The sequence below is a fragment of the Pithys albifrons genome, chromosome 12 (assembly GCF_047495875.1).
Source record: "Pithys albifrons albifrons isolate INPA30051 chromosome 12, PitAlb_v1, whole genome shotgun sequence".
Classification (NCBI taxonomy): domain Eukaryota; kingdom Metazoa; phylum Chordata; class Aves; order Passeriformes; family Thamnophilidae; genus Pithys; species Pithys albifrons.
In genome coordinates, this window is record NC_092469.1 from 2,493,260 (window position 1) to 2,513,619 (window position 20,360).

At 48.3% G+C, this 20,360-nt stretch overlaps 1 protein-coding gene across 1 annotated transcript; it reads right to left on the reverse strand.

Annotated features, from left to right (window-relative positions):
* Positions 1–16,697: 16,697 nt before the first annotated feature.
* CIAO2B (cytosolic iron-sulfur assembly component 2B) lies at positions 16,698–18,793 on the reverse strand. Its single transcript, XM_071567322.1, has 5 exons — positions 18,553–18,793; positions 18,396–18,473; positions 17,902–18,027; positions 17,417–17,462; positions 16,698–16,912 (listed from the first exon to the last, which is right to left on the reverse strand). The coding sequence occupies exons 1-5, from the start codon at positions 18,685–18,687 to the stop codon at positions 16,815–16,817; spliced, it is 483 nt and encodes a 160-aa protein (XP_071423423.1). The 5' UTR covers positions 18,688–18,793; the 3' UTR covers positions 16,698–16,814.
* Between the last annotated feature and the right edge of the window lie 1,567 nt (positions 18,794–20,360).

The window sequence follows — 20,360 nt, forward strand, 5'->3', positions numbered from 1 at the left end:
TCCCTCAGCGAGTGCTGCCGCCACCGCTCCGCGCTCCTATTTATGCCCCGGCGGCGCTGCCCGGCCCTCTTCGCCGTGACGCGCGGCGGGCGCTCCGCCAACACCGTGGGCAGCGCGTCCTCCCCCGCGGCTCCGCTCAGCTCCGCTCCGCTCCGAGCGGCGGGGGCGGGCGGGGAGAGCCTGGCACCGGGGGGAGCCTGACACGGGGGAGAGCCCGGCACGGGGGGAGCCCGGCATGGGGGGAGCCCGGCATGGGGAGAGCCCAACACGACGCGGGGGGAGACTGCCACGGGGAGCCCGGCACAGGGTTGAGCCTGGCACGGGGGGAGAGCCCGGCACGGGGGGAGAGCCCGGCACGGAGCGAGGCCCGGCATGGGGGAAGCCTGGCACGGGGGAAAGACTAGCACGGGAGGGGAGACTGACATGGAGGGAGCCCGGCACGGGGGAGAGCCTGGCACTGGGGGAGAGCCCGGCGCGGGGGCAGAGCCCGGCACCATGAGGAGCCCGGCACAGGGGACAGACTGGCACGGAGGAGAGCCTGGCACGGGGGGAAGACTGGCATGGGGGAAGCCCGGCACGTGGGGAGACTGGCATGGGGGGAGCCCGGCACGGGGGGCAGCGCGGCCCACTCCGCTGTCCCCGGCGAGGCTCCCGCCCGTGGGCGCGGAGGATGCGCTGCACGGCCGGGCAGCGAGCGCCGTGGGCAGGCGAGGGACGGCGGAGCGGGTAGATGGAAACACCTCCAGGTGCATGGAGCGAACTGCTGAGTTCTGGGGCTGCCTGGCTTGGCCCCATCGCCTGCTCCTGCCCCTGCCCCTGCCCCTGCTCCTGCCCCTGCCCTGCCCGCCGAGGTGCCTTTCCCCCCCGCCGCCCCTGGTGCGATGCAAACAGCACTTGCTCTGAGTGTCGCCGGTTTCCACTCCCAGCCCTGTGTGAGAGCGCACGATGCGCACGGGCGGCTTTCCTTGGCTTGCGAGGATCTGTGTCACGGTCCAGGACTCTCAGTGTAATCCTGGCACGTACAGAAGGGTTAGGAGGAATAAGGGAGACCTCACTGCAGTTACAGCTTCCTCGGCAGGGGCAGAGGAGGGGCAGGCACTGAGCTCTGCTCTGTGGGCACCGGGGAACAGATCCAAGGTTGTGTCAGGGGAAGGTTAGGTTGACCATTAGAAAAAGGTTCTTTCCCTAGAGGGTGGTTGGGCACATGGTGTGACTCTCGGGGATGGCCCTGTGCAAGACCAGGAGTTGGACTGGATGATCCTTGTGGGTTCCTTCCAGGTCGGCACCTTGTATGATTCTGTGATTCTGATGTGCGCTGTTTTCATTACTTGGTGCTTGCTTTACTCAACGTTCAGGAGTGGGTTATGAGAACAGCCCGTGGCAGGTGTTGACACACACAGAAGGTTACCAGTGTGTCCATGTGCAGTGTTAACAGTTTGAGAGGTCAACATAAAACATAAAGGTCAAATTCTCCTCTTTCACCTGAGCGGCAAAGTGAGGCAGTGAAAGTCTTATCTCATAAGTGGCACAGTCATTCCCATGTGATCGAGTGAAGAAAGGACTCACCAGATAACTATACTGGTCTCCCGAATGGCTCACCCCAGCGTCGTGTATACAGTTTGTTGTTTACCTAGCAACCGAAACGTGTCAGACATTGTACAGCCAAAATAGCTGCGGCTCCTGCTCCCGAAAGATTAGAGCCCGGGCCGTGCGGGAAAATCCCGCAGCCGCCGCGCAGGGACAGGTGCCATCAAACCCTGTGAGGCTGAGGGTTTCCAAATCAGCCGCAGAGATAAGGTTAAAGAAGGCATGAGATAGGGAGGGGATGGGAATGAAGATAGAGGTGTAGGGAATAAAGTAAGGGAAAGGAAAAAATCTGTCAGATCAAGCTATAGGGTTGCTTAGTTTCTTATCAAATTAAGTGACTATTCTGTTGTTTTCAGGAGCCTATACAATTTTCCAGCCCACACTCTTGGGGTGATTTTGGCCCCTTCACCCTGATAACTGCCATTGGGGGTGTTAATGTGGCAGTTAAAGATCACTGTGTGCTTGCAGTGAGTTCTCTCTGCCTGTCTCACAAAACTGCAACCAAAATAGCCTTGTCAGTTTAAATAGTCAGGGCTTGGTGGCAAAACGTGTGTGCTTCAGCTGACTGAACTGAATTATAAACCCCTGGCTAGAATTTGGAGTTATATATTAAATATTGTTACCACTGGAAATATACTGTGGTTACTCTACTTGGATAAACCAGAATCTGCCCAACCATCCTGATAATTCTGAGTTTATATATAGTTAATTTTGCAAATACACTTTCTACTACATATCTGTCTTCAGTGAACTTCTTTAAAATTTGAACATTTGTGCTTAAAATTGTCACCTGAAACTATTCTCAGGAGATTTTTTAAGTCTTTAGACCAGATTTTCTTGCAAGCCTTTACTGTGTGTCAGGGTCAGACTTTAGAGGTTGGCATATAAATTGGGGGTAATTTTTAATTATCTTCTGTGTGAAAGAAGGGAAATCTAAGAAACAACAGAACCAAAAAGACAACTCCACTTCTGTGCCACATAGAACACTACTGGCTGGAAACACACTGAAAATGGGAATTTCACTGACAGGACTTAAAGAATCTATATTTTATTCTGGGCCTTTTGCTGAGGAGAATTATGGATATTTTAAAGATACACTCCTTGCTAGCCAAAAAACTGTGAGGAAAGGCATATGTAAAGGTGTTAAATGAACACTTTGAGAGAAGAGTGTTTGAGCAGGAAAAGCAACTGAAAATAAAATGATACCCAGCAGAAATTGTCCAGAAAATTCCAGAAATTGGGGTCTTTTGTCAGCACTCAGGTACAACTACTGAATTACTGGTTATGAAATCCCACCAGTTACAGGATCTTACTCAGGGTCTGGCACTGGGTGCTCTGAGAAAGTGAGATGGCCTGGGATTGTGTCCCCAGGGCTTCACTTGTTCCTGGAGGGCTGAGCACGAGTGGCACAGAGCAGGGCACGGCTGTGCCAAGGCAGCTGGGTCTGTTCCCACCCACCACAGGAGCTGTGCCTGGAACCAGAGAGGGGGGATCACAGGGGTCACGGAGCTGGTTTATCCCTTTGATCTTAATAGGTCCAGCTATTTTGTGAAGTTGGAAGGAATTAGCTGATAATTCAGGTTAATCACTTGAGACACATAACATGTCCCTTCACATGGCATGTAATTCTGTTTGCTGATAATTACTGCTGTATCTTCATGTCTACATTACTGAGGCACCTGCTGATTGCAGTGGGGTGCTTGTGAGTCCACAGGCTTCGTGCTGATCTTTTTGTTTCTTTGAAGGATTTTAACATCATCTTCTTTCTCACCTGCCCTCCATTTCCACTTCTATGGGACAATGCCTCTAACAGAGACATGAACTGTCATTTATTGCTATTTCAAAGAGATTTCATGTCTTGCTTTTCTACTCTTATTTTCTGTTGTTCTAAGTTACACTGGTCTAGGTTTTGTTTTAATTAACTGAGTGCTTCAGATGCAGACTGTAGATGTGGTATTTTTACTATTCTGGGGCTCAGGAACCCCAGTCAATGACATCCTAATTATCTGATTATTCTGGGGTTCTGACAGAGCCACTGCAACCTCCCGTGTGTGAATCCATCCCAAATCTTCCCTTCTGCCTGGCTGCCCAACATCTGTGCTGTGTGTCCTGTGTCCTTATGGGAGAACATGTTCTGACACCAAGAAGGAAAGGAACACTGATTTCCTATATTGTCTGAAATTGAGCACAAAGTCCTATAAAAAGGGACTGGTTTTGAGGTTTTTTTCTGTTCCATTTCATCTTTGTGTGATTTTCATTTTCCTTACTTCATATGCTTTTCACTCAAGGTGCCTTTTGTTGTATTTCACTGTTGTATATCCAGCTACTTTTTTCTATCTCCTTCCTCTTTTATTCTTTCTCTGTCTATTTTCCCATTAACTTTTCCTCTATCTTTTGAGAAAGTCAGTGTTCAGTTCTAGTGCACTCTCTTGCCCTGAGTAGTTTTCATCATCTGGAAAATGTAAAACATGAAGTTCAATCCTGTTTTTCCAGTTGTATATTCCTGGGGTGGTAAAGCTTGTGCTTGGAGTTCCTTTATGCTATATTAGATGCAGAGTGCATTTCATGGTCTAAGTGACAAGCAGAGACTTTGCAGGGGGTGCAGTGATAACTAAGCATGTAAAATCTAATACTTAACATGCTCCCTTTTGAATTTTCAGGTAAAAAAGCAGAATCTGGGGGGTTGAATTAGCTGTGTGATTCTACCTCATCAGTGCTTGCTCAAGGTCAAGTGCCATATTATAAATAGCATTTATGTTTTTTACATCAAATTAATATTATTATTGAATTCCAGTTTTTGTTTTCGCTGCTGTCTGACAGTGAGTGGAAATTTTCATATTTGATTAGGAATAATAGGAATATTTTGAGCAGCCCAAAGACTGGAGTAGCAGCAGAGAGATTTGGGGATCAGCATGTTCTTATGTGGCTCTGAGCTGGAAGTCAGGGGTTTTTCCTCTCCTTACTTTTCAACTCATCTGCACTGCCTCAAGTCTCATTAATCAGCCACTATGTGAAAAGATCATGTGAAGTTATTTCTATACGAACTGTGGAGATATCCACAAAGGTCTGTTCTTGCCAAGTTACATGAGGCATTACTCCTGCAGAAGCCTGAGCCTGGCCACCTCCCAAATACCTGGACTGCAAAACAAACAGCAGCATTTATTGTTATTTTATTACAGAACTGACAGGCCAGTGGGAGAAGAGACAGAGGCAGCAGTATGAAATGTTGGGCTTTTAACCTAAGCAAGAGGGAAAGAGGTACAGGGAAATGCAAAATAATTCCTTTTCCTTACCCTACAAAAAAAGTAGGAGAGAGCACGAAGGTGGCATGAAGTTTTCCTCACTACCACCCTTGAAATCACAGATCAGTGTGTGCTGGACAGACCTGGGCTGGCAGGTTCAGTCTATGGGCTGTATGCAAACACACATTAGACCTTTTCACGTGAGGCTTATGGTGCATTGCATTGTCTTGCAGATAATGCACAGGGGTGTAAGAGCCGGCAACAGTCTGAGCTGTCCAAGGCACCAGCAGTGGTGGAGCTTTCAGCCTTAGCCTGAAATCCTTTGTCAGAGAACTGATAAATGTCACAGCCACACTGTGCTTGGACATTGTCAAGGGAGGCAGCACAGCCCTTTGGCCAAGGAGCTTTCTCTCATAATTATTCTTGCATTTAATATTTTGCATGTAATATTTTTGACTGAGTAGTGATAGCCATGAATTGAAGTTGCAAACAACAGTGTGAGAAATAAGACCTTTGTGGTCAATAGTCATAGCTTAGAAAGCTCCCATAGAGTGCCAGGGGAAAATGCAAGCAGAAAACTGATTAAATTCATTGTTAGAGCTACAAAATTAATCTCAATTTTGTTCTTTTCATGGCTGCTGTGCTTCCTGTCAGCTCCAGACCAGAAGTTCTAGAGGTCACTGATAGGCATTGCAGAACTGTTTGCGTTTTTCGGGTAGAAAATTATAAGACAGGTACACTTTAAGCCCATTGCTTGTAACATAAACCAAAAGCCTGTCTTTCTGAAACACTTGCAAAGGAGTGCAAAAAATAACTTGGGATGAGAATAACTAGAAATGTGCTTCATCTTTCAGCTGCTCGGAATTTCTCACTGCTTTGAGTAAGCTGAAAACCTTCCTCTGCTGGGTGAGCTCATGACCAACAGAACCAGGTGAATCACTGCTCCGAAAAAAAGGGGCTGCACAAGTGCCAGATCCAATTTCATTTTTCCTTGTGGAGTTCCTCTGCTTCTTTTTCACAGAGTGCAACAGACTGTTAGAAAACTACTAATATATATTGGGATATGGTTGAGAAAAGCATCCTGTCTTAGACTTGCACTGACTCTGAGTTTTTCAGATTCAGATGTGCCTCCCCCCAGCACAGGAACTGCACTGCTCCAGGTTCCAGAGCTCGGCTACCCCTTGGTCTCCTCAGTCACCATGGCACAGACCTGGGAGCACAGACTGTGTGTGGTCAGCTGGTTGCTCCTATTGCATTTCAAGTTTGGAGTAAAATCAGAACATGACCTAAGACATTTCCGTAATTATTTTCGTTAATCACCCCTAATTCCTCTGTTTCGGTACTAAACCTGTCCCAGCCACTGTGCACGTCATACATCACCCATCCATGAGTGCAATGCCAAATATCCTGCTGCAATTCCTCAGGGATCTGTGCTCCTGAGTGGGGATCTCAGAGGCCCTGCCAAGAAATATCTGGAAGTCAGAGACCATGAATAGGTTGCTGAACTCACAGACAGTTGGTTTAAGGAGAGGGCACAGTAAATGGCTGGCTGGCTGTCTTACTAAGGAGCACATGGTGCCAAGGAAGCAAACTGAGAGTGTAAGATTTATTGTTTACCAGCAATAGCTCTTGGCAAGAGGAATGAATCTATTTACACTAACAATTTAAAGGAACTGTCCTGGGTCAGACAGCTCAAAGCCAGTTTCCAGCAGCTGCCAATACCAGACATCTAAACAAGAATGGACAGTAAGAACCTGAGAAACAGTTAAAACTCCACACACACAGCCACCAAGCTAAAAGCATTCCTTTTGTTCCTTCATGTGGCTGCAATGGGTCTGATCCATGGCTTGCTCAGTAACTGGGTGTAACTAAGGAAGTGGACATTACAAAGTATTCCACACCTGTCTTCCACGTAAGGGTAGGAGGAGAGGAGATAGGAAGGGGTGATGGGCTGTGGCTTTTCTCTGTATACTTTTCTAATTGTTTTTTAACCCATATAGATTTATTATATCCTGCCAGACCCCCATTTACTGTAAGGTGAAGCAGAGAATAGGATTTCCCTCATGCCACCTTCATACATGTGGTGATTTTACAGCTTGGTGCCGTAATTTTCTCTCGAGGCTGAGGAACCTGCAGTGTTGGCTCACTCCAGGTATAAACATGATCCCTACTTGCCCTTCTCTGTCTTTGCCAATACATCTTTTTAGAAGTTAGGGCACACAGATTATTCAAACTGCATGTTCCCATGGACTTGCACAGTGGACAGTGATACTTTCTGCTTTCTTTGTTAATCCTGAGGATTCCTAGCACCTGTTTACACTGTCAGCTGAGCACTGAGGAACATTTGCATGGACCTAATTCTCTTTTATTGAGGAATTAAGTATTTAATAGGCAGAAAATTGAGCAGAAAACAGCCTAAAGCCACCCTTGCTATCCCAGAGAACCCATTTTACTTATGCCTGCAGGGCAAAGTCTTCAAAAGTTGCCTGTAAGCAACTGTGAAAATCTGGATAAAGTGTTGCAGATGTTTCCATGAATGTGATGGGTGAACAAGGGGAAGCCTCCTTGGGTTAAAAACCCATAATAGGAGCAGAGATGTGGTCCTGTGAGGAAATGGGCAACAGGTTCCAGCATCCAGAGCCATGTGGATCCATTACTGAGGGAAGGGGCAAAACCACAGTTTAATGTTTATGGCAATATAAGGAAACTTTAACCGTGCTGCCCTCTTCTGTGTACTAGATGAAAAAAAGGATTAGGAATGTTTAATCTCTCTTTTCTTATACAGATGATTTCAGTTCTGTGTCCAAATGTGCCCCTGCAATGCTTTGAATCACTGCACCTACATGAAGTTCCTGGTGGAGTCCAGAATAAAACAGAACTGCCCTTTGGCTTTAGGTGATAAAGTCTGGTCTTGTTTCCCTTGTGGGGAAATTCCATTTTTCTTTCATTTCAATAGATGAAAGGTTGAAGCAGAGACAAAAACCCCATGGTTATACAGGGGAGACTTATGAGTTTGAATTGGAAAAGGTTTGCACTTCTTTATAAGCCAGTGCAGAATTTATGGTGTCTTTTCCTGTGGTGAGTGATGTCATGGAATCACTCATGTAAAGTGTGTGAGAATTTGGATGTGAGACATCGTATCATCTTTTCCAGGAAAAAACTCAGAACTTGTGCAGCTGGAATGTGCTGAGTTTGCCAAATTCCTCATTTGGATCATAGCAGTAATAGAAATCTCTGCTTCTTTTAAATGTCTCATTTCTGCTTTCCCTCTGCTTCTACTCAAGATACTCTGGTGAAAACCTTCTGAATTATTAATGTAGAGTTTTACTAGAATCAAAAGGACACTTTTGTTTTCACTTTAAACTGTCAAAGCTCTTTCTGATTTGATTCTTGAGAAAGGTTGTAACAATAATTATGTCAATCATAATATGCTTCAGTATCTACCACTTTCTCAAAAACCAAACCAAACCAAAATGGTCAGTATTTAGGCTCCTGACAAAATACAGAGAGCAAGACTAAGCACAGACTGAGGTAATAGAATGGTATGAAGTGTGTATCTTATACAAAGAGGTTTATAGGCAGCAAATTTTTGGGGAAAAAATGTTATTTTGTGAAAGCAAATGCAGATCTTAATTTGAAAGCCAGCCCTAACTAGATAAATCCAAATCAAATCTCCAGTGCTAAAAGTCTCTCAGTCCTAAAGATAAAACTGCAAAATCATGATGCACATCAAGGACATCCTACACCCAAACCAGTTACAGTGAGCTGTGAGAAATAACTTTATTATCCTGTTCATCTTATTCTTCCCTCAGGAAACTCCCCCACGGCTGGTGAATACCAGAGCCTGAGTCTGTGATGAGGCAGTGCCATCCTCAGCTGCTGATCACCCAGGAAAGTGCCAGGGAATTATTGCTCAGCTCTCAACCTCTGCATGCCTCATGTATGAAGAGTTTGCTGTCACAGGTTTCTTTGACAGGCACATTACAATGGGAACCTTTGGGCTCCAGGCATTTGAAGTGAACTTTGTTTCCCAAGTCATCAAAGCTACTGATATTCAATGGAAGACTCAGTGATCATCGCATTCTCTGGTGCTAATGAAATTCAGCAAATTGGTTGCTTTTCATGGCATTTTTCCCTGTTACAGTTTTGGAAATGAGATCAGAATCAGGCCTTGACAGTCTTCTCCCTTCTCCACACTCACTTATAGCAGTCATTTACATGAGCCAGGCAAGTGTTTCCTTGGCATCAGACTCACACTAAAAACATGCAGTCTGTGATTTCACTGCCTGCTTGAGATGAAATGCTCTTTATTCAACAATTAATGTCAAAAAGAACATGACAAATACAGTAAATTGCTTTTCTGCAAAGGCTCTTTCTGTCACACTCACCCCTGTCTTTTATAATCTCTTCCAAAGCCAGGGTTATAAATTTGCATCACTCCTCTGTTCCAGCCCCACCAGAATCACTCAGATGAATCTACAGCCTTCTAGGGTAACAGCAGCATGTAGCTAGGCAACAAAAAAAGAATATAGTAGTTTTCAGGAAGGAGGCCTTTTCTAGGTGATCTCATACAGATGCAGTGCTTTTTTGCCTTATAAGAAGAAAGCTGTTCATTGGAGAAACGAGGCTGTCACCCTGGCACCGCCAAGTCGCGTTGATGTATAGACGTCTCTTGATTAGCTGTGACAGAAAATAGCAATGCATTGCATGCTCCTCCTATTTCTTTCTCTGTAACTATTACATATTTGTAAGGATTTTTACAAAGACTGAAACCTACAAATGGTTTTATGACAGATTCCATCAACTGTCATCCTGATTGAAATGGAATGCTTTGATAAATACCCAGTCAGGTGAACTAAATTGTATGTCAGTCCAGCTGAGACTGTGTCAGCTTTAAAGACAAGATTTTGTGAATGGAAAACACATCCCGTTGTATGCACAGTCCCTCACCTTGTGTAAGGACAGAGCTGTTGGGGATGGTGTACACTGATTTTATGCCTGTGAAGGGATTTGGTGAGTGCATGTGGAAAAACAGATGTGATCTGGCAGGGACAGCACAGGCACCGAGCCTTGGAGCCCTGGATGAGGGTGATGAGCCCAGCACACAGGGTGGCAGAGGTGCCAGGCTTTCACAGAATCCCAGAATGTGCTGAGCTGGAAGGGACTGATGCCTTGAGAGAGCACAAAAACAGGAGTCTGAGCCAATGTACAGTGGGATAAGATAAAAGGATAGATTCTTTAATGTTTAGGCTTAGGACTTTTAGGAATACATGGTGACACACCTCTCTGAACACTGATTTCCATGGTTTTTATAATATTGTCCACCCAATCTCCAGTTCACACATCTCTTGGTCCAGGCCCTTCCTGCCCTCTGGGCACACCCCATCAAAATTTGAGTCTGGGGGACTGTGGGACTCCTTCTTCATCTTCTTTCTCTTCCTCAGCACGTGTAGGGCTCTTGGAACTTTCCCAGTATTCTTAGACCCAGGGTTGGTGGCTCATGTTTATGTCTCACTTTGCAGGTCTTCTGATATTCTTCAGCTTTCTACCTTGAAAAGATGTCTAAATAGCTAAAAGAATTTAAGGCATTGATATGGGATGGGGTTTACAATAGATAAACATTGAACTTAAGCTGCCAGAAATACTAACACACTAAATCTGCGGTTTACTACAGTTACAAGTACTTCTAAAATCTATAAAAAATGAAAAAAATACCAAAAATCAAAAAACTCCTGAGGCATCAAGACCCCCAAGGAGCATGGAGTCCAGCTCAGCCCTGTGCAGGACCATGCCCAGGAGCCCCACCATGTGCCCGAGGGTGTCGGGGGAACGCTTTTCTGGACGGAGGGCGGGGATGCTCCGCCGGGGCTGCCCGGGATGCTCCGCCGGGGCTGCCCGGGATGCTCTGCGGGGGCTGCCCGGGATGCTCTGCGGGGGCTGCCCGGGATGCTCGGCCGGGGCTGCCCGGGATGCTCTGCGGGGGCTGCCCGGGATACTACGCCGGGGCTGCCCGGGATGCTCCGCCGGGGCTGCCCGGGATGCTCTGCGGAGGCTGCCCGGGATGCTCTGCGGGGGCTGCCCGGGATGCTCCGCCGGGGCTGCCCGGGATGCTCTGCGGGGGCTGCCCGGGATGCTCCGCCGGGGCTGCCCGGGTGCCCAGCCCGGCTCGCCAGCGCTGCCCGCGGGGTCGCAGCTCCACCTGCCGGGTGCCGCTGCCGGTCCCGAGCCTGCGGTTCGCCCACAGCCCCTCGGACAGCTCGCCCATCCGACAGTCTGTCTGTCCGTGCAGGAACACACCGAACTGGCAGCGCTTCCCAAGCGTGTTTCCCAGCCTGGGCTGGCAGGATTCCCGCGGGCACCGGGCACAGCACCTCTCCCGGAGCGCTGCCCAGGAGTGTCAGAGTCACAGGTCATGTTGAGCTGGAAGGGACCCTCAGGCACCACCGAGTCCCACTCCTGGCCCTGCACAGGACCATCCCCCGTTGTCCCACCACGAACTGTGCGCTGCAGCTCCTGTGGCAGGTGTTTTGCTGGTCAGACCTGTCTGGAGCTAATCAGAGACATTACGTCACAGTCCTGGCAGCTTCCAGGCATGTATTTCCTCTCTTTGGCAGGTTGTGTTATTTGTGTTCCAGAGCCTGCTCTGCGGGATGGCTTTCACTCTTCCCAGCAGGACCAAGGCACAATTCACACCCCGTTGTCTTTTTCATCTTGTCATCCTTCGTGCCAAAGCAGGGATTGCCCAGATAGGCATGAAAGCCAGAAAAACACACAACTTATTTTTAGTCAGTGAAAGATTAAATCAACTTTCCAGAGGATGAAATCTGGATCACGATAAAATGTCTGAGGAAGGTACACCAGCCTTGTAGCACTCCCAGCAAAGTTCCTGCAGTTTTAAGGGTTAGTGGAATATACTGCAGGTGCTAAACTAGTAGGATACATTACCTGATGTGTGTACAATTTGCATCTAAGCCATAGTGTTTATCTATTCAGCCACACAATGCAGAAAACCATTGAATTATATGAGTTGGCAACTGCATAAATACATCTCCCATGAGGTCAAGTGCTTAGACTACAGGTGACCTGAACTGTGTACACCCAAATGACATCTGCATTTAAAGTAAGGCAGATATGACTGAGACTAAAGCTGATACAATGTTTATTTTTTGTTTGAGAAAATAAATGTACTCTCGTGTTACTAGGAATGGCCCAATATTGTCCTTACCAACAAAAATAAATGTGACAAGGCTTCATCACTTCCATACTAAGAATATAACCCAGAGTATAACCTCAATTAAAGCTCTAAATTTGCAGGATTACACTCAGGATGGTGACTAGGAAGGGGAAGAAATTGTTTAAATTATAGCTTCTGTTTCAGGCTTCTAGTCAAGTTTCTCATTAGTAAGAATCATTAATAAAGTCAAATTTGACAACCTTTTCACATTATTGACTTATGTTTCAAAAAACCCAGTGCATAAATGCATTGTTATGAAAATAAGTCAGTACCAATTTGAAAAGAAACAATTTAAGTGACTCTTTCCTAATTGTTATTTTCTGTCTACCTAAAAAGTAATTTTTTTTAAAGTTGGCTGCACTTAGTGAAACTATTTTCTGATTTTCAGCAATAAAACTGATTTTGTTATATTAACATTGTAAGGAGAAAAAATGGAATCTATTGGCATTTATTGTTTTTCTCTGCAAGCATTTCAGGCTACATGAAGGATTTATTTGTCACTTTGCAGGGGAAATAAAAGGTATTTCTGCTTAGATGCCTTCATAATCCCTACACAGAGCATGTGCCAGCTCTCCCATTTGCAAAGGAGAGAAATGGAGCTGCCAGGCATCCCGGGGCTAAGCAAGTTCCTGGCAATCTCCTGGGGTTATTTTGGTCAAAACCATGTGTGGCACATCTGATGGGAACTCAGATGGAACTAATTTGGGTAGATGGGGGGGTGGGGAGGGAAGTGCTATGATAAACCATCATCCCAAAGTTATATCACAATAATGGGGAGGCTCAGGTCCAGCAGAAGTTGGCAGTGACTGCCCAGTGTCCTGTGTCCCTGTGCTTGGCTCAGCTGGATACAGCTGCTGCCCAGGCTCTTTGGCCACTGCACTGAGATCTGGCCGTGGACATCTCCCTCTGCCAACTTAAAGCACTGGGTTTATGTCGATATTTATTCTGATCCTCCCGTCTCCTGCTGTTTGTGACTTACCTGCAGTGGCACAGCAAAGGCTTTCTCATCCCTGCAGCAGCACCAGGGCACTGATGGGATCCATCAGAGCCCAGCAAGGGAGGGCAGAGTGGCCAGGCTGTGCCATGCCTTGGCTGCAGGCCCCACGTGGGATCTCCCCTCCATCAGCCAGCCTGTAGGGAAGGAGGGAAGCAGAGAGGTGGGGATGTCCAGCAGGAGGTGATGGGAGCTCACTTATTTCCCCTGTAGGCTGAGGAGAAAGCCTCCAGCAGTGTAGAAGCTCCATGTTGGCACAGACCGAGGCCTGAAGCTGTGCCAGGGCAGGGTCAGGTTGGATCTCAGGGAAAGGCTCTTCCCCCAGAGGGTGGTGGGCACTGACCAGGCTCCCCAGGGAAGTGGGCACAGCCCCAAGGCTGCCAGAGCTCCAGGGGTGTTGGGATGATGCTCTGGGGCATTGGGTGTGACTCTGGGGATGGGCCTGGGCAGGGCCAGAAGTTGGACTCGATGGTCCTGGTGGGTCCCTTCCAGCTCAGCACATTCTGACTCTGTGACAGTGGCAGCACAGGTGTTGCACACCCCTGCCCTTTCTCTTCCTGTATCTTCCCAAAGGTCCCAGGCAGCAGGTGCTCCTGATTCCCATGTTGTATTTGTTTCACAGACCTGCTAGAAATTAACTTCTGCCCTGTTCTCTCCCTCCAGTCCTGCCCTGAGACCTGAGCTATGGCAGGAACCAGAGCCTGTTGTAGCTTCTGTTCCAAAGAGGAGAGCCTTGGTGTCTGAAGGGTGTGTGATGCAACAAAACTGATGAGACAACTGACATGGGACACTGATGAGTGGGTAGAATAAAACTGGGAGAGCAGTTTCACCCACCCACCCAACCAACCAACCATCCATCCATCACTGCAGACAGTCCTGCTCTTTTGATCCACAGAGGAACATTGAAGAATGGAGATAACCTGTGGCAGGATGCAAAAGCTCTTTATGGGTAGGACATAAAATAAAAAATGTATGAATTGATAGTAAGAAATACAAAAGGAGGTCACAGAATGTGATACTGTATCTTCTGCAACCACTGAGGTGTGTTGGACAAAATGAGGGCTCTCTGCTCTTTGTACGTTTTGTAAATGTTCGTTATTTTTAGCATTTTGTGGAATGAAAAGTTTCATGTGCTTTCTTTTAAATGGCCAATGGCTGTGAGGCATACCAGCAGAGTTTCCCAGGTTTGCTCCTCTTTGCTGATACTTACCTTTCCATAGTAACACTGGAAAGATTATGCTATAAACTTTTGGTTTTCTTAGGCAAAAAAGGTGCCTCTGCCACTTCTTCAGTCTGTATTTATGCCAAACAGTGCATTTCATAAAGGAAGGAAAAGGGGTTTTGTTCTCTTCTTGACAGGCTAAAGGGAAATGCTTTTAACAGCTATTAAAAAAAAGCATTGTAAAACACTAGTTTATAAATGAAGGCTCCAGAGGAAGATCTTTATCAAAGCACTTTATTGATGTAAACACATCACTCCTTAGCATGGCCAGAACACTGAAGTAACTTCTGTTACCCAACAGTTCCAGTGTGTGGGGCACAAGAAAGGGTGCCATTCCAGGGGGAAGTTCTTCCATGGACAGTTCAGTTGTGTCCTTGGATACAAAGCTGAGCTGCTTCCCAGCCACCCATGCAACTGGGGGATGGAGAGTCTTCAGAAGGTTCAGGTTGCTGGTCCCAGTGTGGGAGCAGCAGGGTTGGGATGGTGGGGCAGGCCCACACCTGAGCAGGGGGAGAGCCTGAGGTGCTGGGCTGGGCTGGGCTGGGGGCTCCAACACGCCCTGGGACAGGTTCCATCCAGCACCCCTGGAAGGCTCTGCCCAGAGCCCAGCAATGTGCAGCAGATGTCTGCTGCTGGCATTTTTCCTGGATGAATGAGGCTGTGTGTATTTAACACAGCTGCTCCAAAGGGTCATAGTTTCTCGTGGAATGTGTCCCATTACAAAGCATTCCAGAGGCTAAATTTAGGGGTGGCTTTTTGAAAAAATAAAAATCTGAAAATAAACATTAATAATAAGTTAATGTTTTCTTCTCCCACTTTATCTCCATACAGCAGGAGCCAGATAATGATCATTAAAATCAGAATGGGAGATTTTTTAGAACTGGTGGTGCATTATTCAGAAGGTGCAGAGCTGATGGAGCCTGGACAGGACGACCTGGGATCTTCAGCAAAGTAACTGTGGTTTGTGTTTCCATCATATTTGTAACATCCACATCACTCCAACAAACATGTCAGTTCTAAAGTAGGCAAATTCTCCATTCCTAAATAACAGAAGTCAGACCTTTTCTTTGATGTCCCACAACAGATTTCCCTTACTGCAAAGTCATCCCCAACTATCTCTGATAAACCTAAACCACCAAACACAACCTGTTGATTCTCTGAGGTAAATGGTATAAGGAGCACCCCCAGGGTCGCTGTGTACAGTGTGTTCCATGAGGCACGTGCCAACACCCCAACAAATTATTGAACACTTGTATTATATAGAAAGCCAAGCAGAGAGGTTCAACATAGCATAATTTACTGATAAGCATAATTTACTGATTCCTCCTCTATTTGGAGTACAGGTTGAAGCAATCTGCTGGCAGCTTAGTCATCCTTCTGTGTTCCCCCTGGCACATACTTGCAGTCCTTTCTACCCCAAGATCTGGGCAGCAATATTAATTTTCTATTAAAAAGCCACCAAAATACAGAGACAAAATCAAATGAACCAAGTGTGCTGCCTGTGAGCTGCCTGCCTGCATTACCATGGCTGAAGTTTCATTTGTGGTGCAAATGTTGGCAATGTCAGACCTAATCAGCTCAGTGATCCAACAGGAGAGGCAGAGAGGAAAGCTGGGTCATTCTGCTCCTTGTCCAGTATTAATATTACATAAATACTGTCCTTATTTATAGTTTCATTCATTCATACACCAAGTCCTGACCATTCAAAGGATGCAAAGCCAAACAATCAGGGCAAGGCTGGTGCAGAGCTGTCTCTCTGTAGAAGTCCTGGGCAAACAGGGAGGCTCATTTCTGAAACAGATGATGTGGCTTGGTTCCTCTCCTGTTCTGTTACGTGACTTTAGATGTCACACTTGGATCACCCCAAGTTCTCTCAGCTCCTCAGCACAGGCTAGTCTGGCCTGCTAGGCTGTGCTTTACACAATGCTCATAAACTTCACCATTTTCAAAACAGCACCTGAGACCCTCCAAGACCAAACACTACTGGAATACAAAGCATTGCCATCAAACAGATGAGCACAATCTACTCTTAGAAAGTCTATTACTTGTTCTCTAGATAATTGATGATGATGATGAAGGTAACATTGTCTGTGTGCAGGCACCAAAATACCTGACAGGATTTAACAGGTTGTTATTTTTAATTGTGCTCCATGACTCAGACATCTTTTAAAAAGTTCAAATTAACCCTTAATGAATTTTTCTATTGTCAGTGTCTTCTGAACACAATAGTTTAGTGCAGTTTGTAATTAATTCCAGGTAGTGAGAAACCAATTAAAACCAGGTTGAAACAAAAACTTTTAAAGAAAAATCCTACCTATGCAATGACTCATACAATTAAAAAGCCAATTCTCATTATAATTTTATAGCTGTCTGTAAGCTAATTCCCCACATAGTATTTTTTGTAAGAGTAAAGAAACATTTCCTCAAGAAAATCCAAGTGGTTTTATTTTGCTCATAGATACATGTATAGTGTAACATCATCATTTATATACAAAATAAATTGAACAGAATACCAATGATTTCCTCATCAGGCAATTAGGAACGAGCAGACAAACACTGATTCACCACTTCCAGGAGGTGAGAGTTCTCCAAAGCAGCTGCCACACGTTCTTTATCAGCAAGCTGTTTATTAACTGTGCAGAGAAAAACCACGAGAAGCTGGTGAGGACATTGGTGCACAATGTCTTTTTCAAAGCACTTTACGTGGAGACACACAGTGACAGTTGCTATGGTACTGCAGGCAATTCTGCAGGTGCCAAGCACGCCCCAGAGCTGCAGTTTAAAGACAAAGCTCCTGTGTCATCAGTTAAACCAGCGAGCTGCCCATGATTCAGCAGCAGGAGCTGCTGTGTGGGTGTGACACAGGAAATCCGCCCAGTTCTCCCCATTTTCCAAGCCAAATTTCTATTTTCCAGGCAAGTCAATGACTAGCTGAGAGCACAGGTTGCCCGAGGAGATGCTTCAGGAATGGTACAGAACAATCTCAGTGGCATCACAGGTTCCTGTGCTGGAATATCTGACGCACACAAAGTCCCAGGTACCAAACAGCTGCTCTGCAGGTGTGGGAACCTCCCTTCTCTCTGATTTTCAAGATTAAGAAACAAATAGACCACACAACAGAGCACTAAAGGCCTTACCTGCATGTTCAGAGGCATGTGTTCCTGGTGTTATATGAACATCCAGCTTAACAGGCATCACAAAAGAAAGAGGAGAAGAGTTAACAAAACACTGGAAGTTAAGTTCAGTGTAATAAATAAGACAATAACAAAAAGAGGGGGAAAAAGGATGTTCTTGCCAGTATCAGGTACTATTTATAACAGTCTAAAAGCACAGAATATTCTGCATTTCTATCTCCTTAAGCCTGCCTCAGACAAGGGCTGGGGCATCAGCCACTCCTTCTCCCAGGCACAGAGCACTGCAGGCCCATGACATGCCTGTCACAGAACTGTAACTCTGCACTGGTATTTCGCCCACTGCCCTCCCTGTTCCTGCAGAGCCTCCCTCACCCACAAAACAAAAAAGCTCCAGTTATTTTTCACTACAAATTTTTTTGCCTTCTTTTTTTTCCTTTTTCCAAACACAATCCCTCTGTTTCGCTTCCCAGAGTGATGCAGTCCCTCACCTTGAACCTGTCTGGCAGGGATCTGAGCAGTTTGACCTTGATGGAGAGGCCGATCAGGGTGGCCATGCTGCAGTGTGGGATGGTGGGTGTGAACTCCACCGACACGGTGCTCTCGGCATCGTTCACCTGGGGAGACACCAAAGCCACGGCTCTGACCCGGGCCAGCCCCAGCCCCGCAGGGACAGGCAGCGGCACTCACGGCTCATGTCGCTCACTGGCACTTTAAAACACTATTTAATAATCTAATTATATTATATATAAATATTATCTATAAGTCTAATAAAGATTATATATAATGTATTATATAATCATGTATCAAACAACTACTATTAATTTAAATACTATTAATAATTTTAAATACTATGCTTAGCCTCAGTAGACCACTGTGATAGACATATTTTAACGTCAGAAGAGGTGATTGGTTGATGAGCCGGCGGGGGCAGCCCAGCCACGGCCCACCCCAGCACAAGGAGCACATCTCAGCGGGACCTCACTTTCACTCGCACTTGCTCCACCACGTTCAGCTCCTCCAGGGTTAGCGGGTGCTCGGGGTCATTGATGGAGCGGATGAGATGTGCGGGTTAAGGAAAGCGCCGCGGCCCTGCCCTGCCTTGCCCGCCCCGGCCCTCCCTGCCCGGCCTTGCGCAGGATATCGAAGATCTCGCGGTCGTCGATGGCGTCGGGCAGCTCGTCGTCCTCCTCGCGGGCGGTGACGGGCCGCTCCACGGAGCGCCGGTAGATCAGCGGGTTCGCGTTCTCCAGCGGCGCCGGGCCCGGGCCCACCATGGCGGCTGCGGCGCCGGAACAGCCCGAGCCGCCTCCGGCAGCCCCCGGCCGCGGGCAGGGCCTCCTGGGGGCGGGAGCGGGGCTGGCCCCGTTCCTCGGTGCCTCCTCCTGGGGGCGGGAGCGGGGCTGTCCCCGTTCCTCGGTGCCTCCTCCTGGGGGCGGGAGCGGGGCTTTCCTCGGTACCTCCTCCCGGGGGCGGGAGCGGGAGCGGGAGCGGGGCTGTCCCCGGTCCCTCCTCCCGGGGGCGGGGGCGAGGGTGGGAGCGGGAGCGGGAGCGGGGCTGTCCCCGTTCCTCGGTGCCTCCTCCTGGGGGCGGGAGCGGGGCTGTCCCCGTTCCTCGGTACCTCCTCCTGGGGGCGGGAGCGGGAGCGGGGCTGTCCCCGGTCCCTCCTCCCGGGGGCGGGGGCGAGGGTGGGAGCGGGAGCGGGAGCGGGAGCGGGAGCGGGGCTGTCCCCGGTCCCTCCTCCCGGGGGCGGGGGCGAGGGTGGGAGCGGGAGCGGGAGCGGGAGCGGGAGCGGGGCTGTCCCCGGTCCCCGGGCGGGACGTGTTGGCTGAGTGGCTGTTGCGGCTCCTCGTGTACGTCCCGCGAGCAGGACAGGGACAGGCGCAGATACAATGACAGGGGCAGGGCAGGGGCTGTCCCGGCCTGCTCCAAGGCCGGAGCTCGGGCCCGGCTCGGCTCCAAGGCCGGAGCGATGACAGCCCGCCGTGCCCGTGAGGGACCCGCAATGCCCGTGAGGGACCCGCAGTGTCAGTGAGTGCCCGTAGAGACCCCGCAGAGTCCAGGAGGGATCCCGCAGTGCCCCCAGAGATCCCGCAGTGCCCCTGAGTGCCCGTAGGGGACCCGCAGTGCCCATGAGGAACTGCAGCTTCCGATCTCCTCGGTCGGTGCTGTGCTGTCAGGCTGTGTCTGAAACCACGCGAACCCAAACTGCAGTGATTATGTAGCCATGGCGTACTTCATACACCCCCTTATAATGACATTAAAGCAAGAATTAACTGTTTTCATAAATTTTTTTAAATCGTCACTTTCTAGTTATTTGTAATCTGTAATCCTGGTCGTTTGGAGTCCCGGTGTTTGGGGGGGTTGCTTGTTTGTTTGACTGGGTTTCGTGTGTGTGTGTGGTTTGGGTTTTTTAGGGGGATTTGGTGTGCATTTTTATGGGGGTTTTTGGTTGGGTTTTTGAGTTGCTTTTTTGTTTGGTTGGTTGGTTTTTTTGGTTGGTTGGTTGGGAGGGTTGTTTGGGGGCGTTGTTTGGGGCGGTTGTTTTGGTTGGCTTTGGTTGGTTTTTCTTGTTGTTTGAGGGTTTGTTGTTTGATTAGCGCGGGGGGGGGGAGGGAGGGGGGACGGTCGGGTTTTTTGGTTTGGTTCTTTTTTGTCGTGTTTTTGTTGGTTTAGGGGTACTTTTTAAGCCCTCAGTTGCCGAGAGCGGTGTGGCCGGTGCCGCCCTGCCCTGCCCCGTGCCCGCCGTCAGCACACCCAGCCCGGGCTGCTGGTCCCGCCGCCAGCGCACCCAGCCCGGGCTGCTGGTCCCGCCGCCAGCGCACCCAGCCCGGGCTGCTGGTCCCGCCGCCAGCGCACCCAGCCCGGGCTGCTGGTCCCGCCGCCAGCGCACCCAGCCCGGGCTGCTGGTCCCGCCGTCAGCGCACCCAGCCCGGGGTGCTGGTCCCGC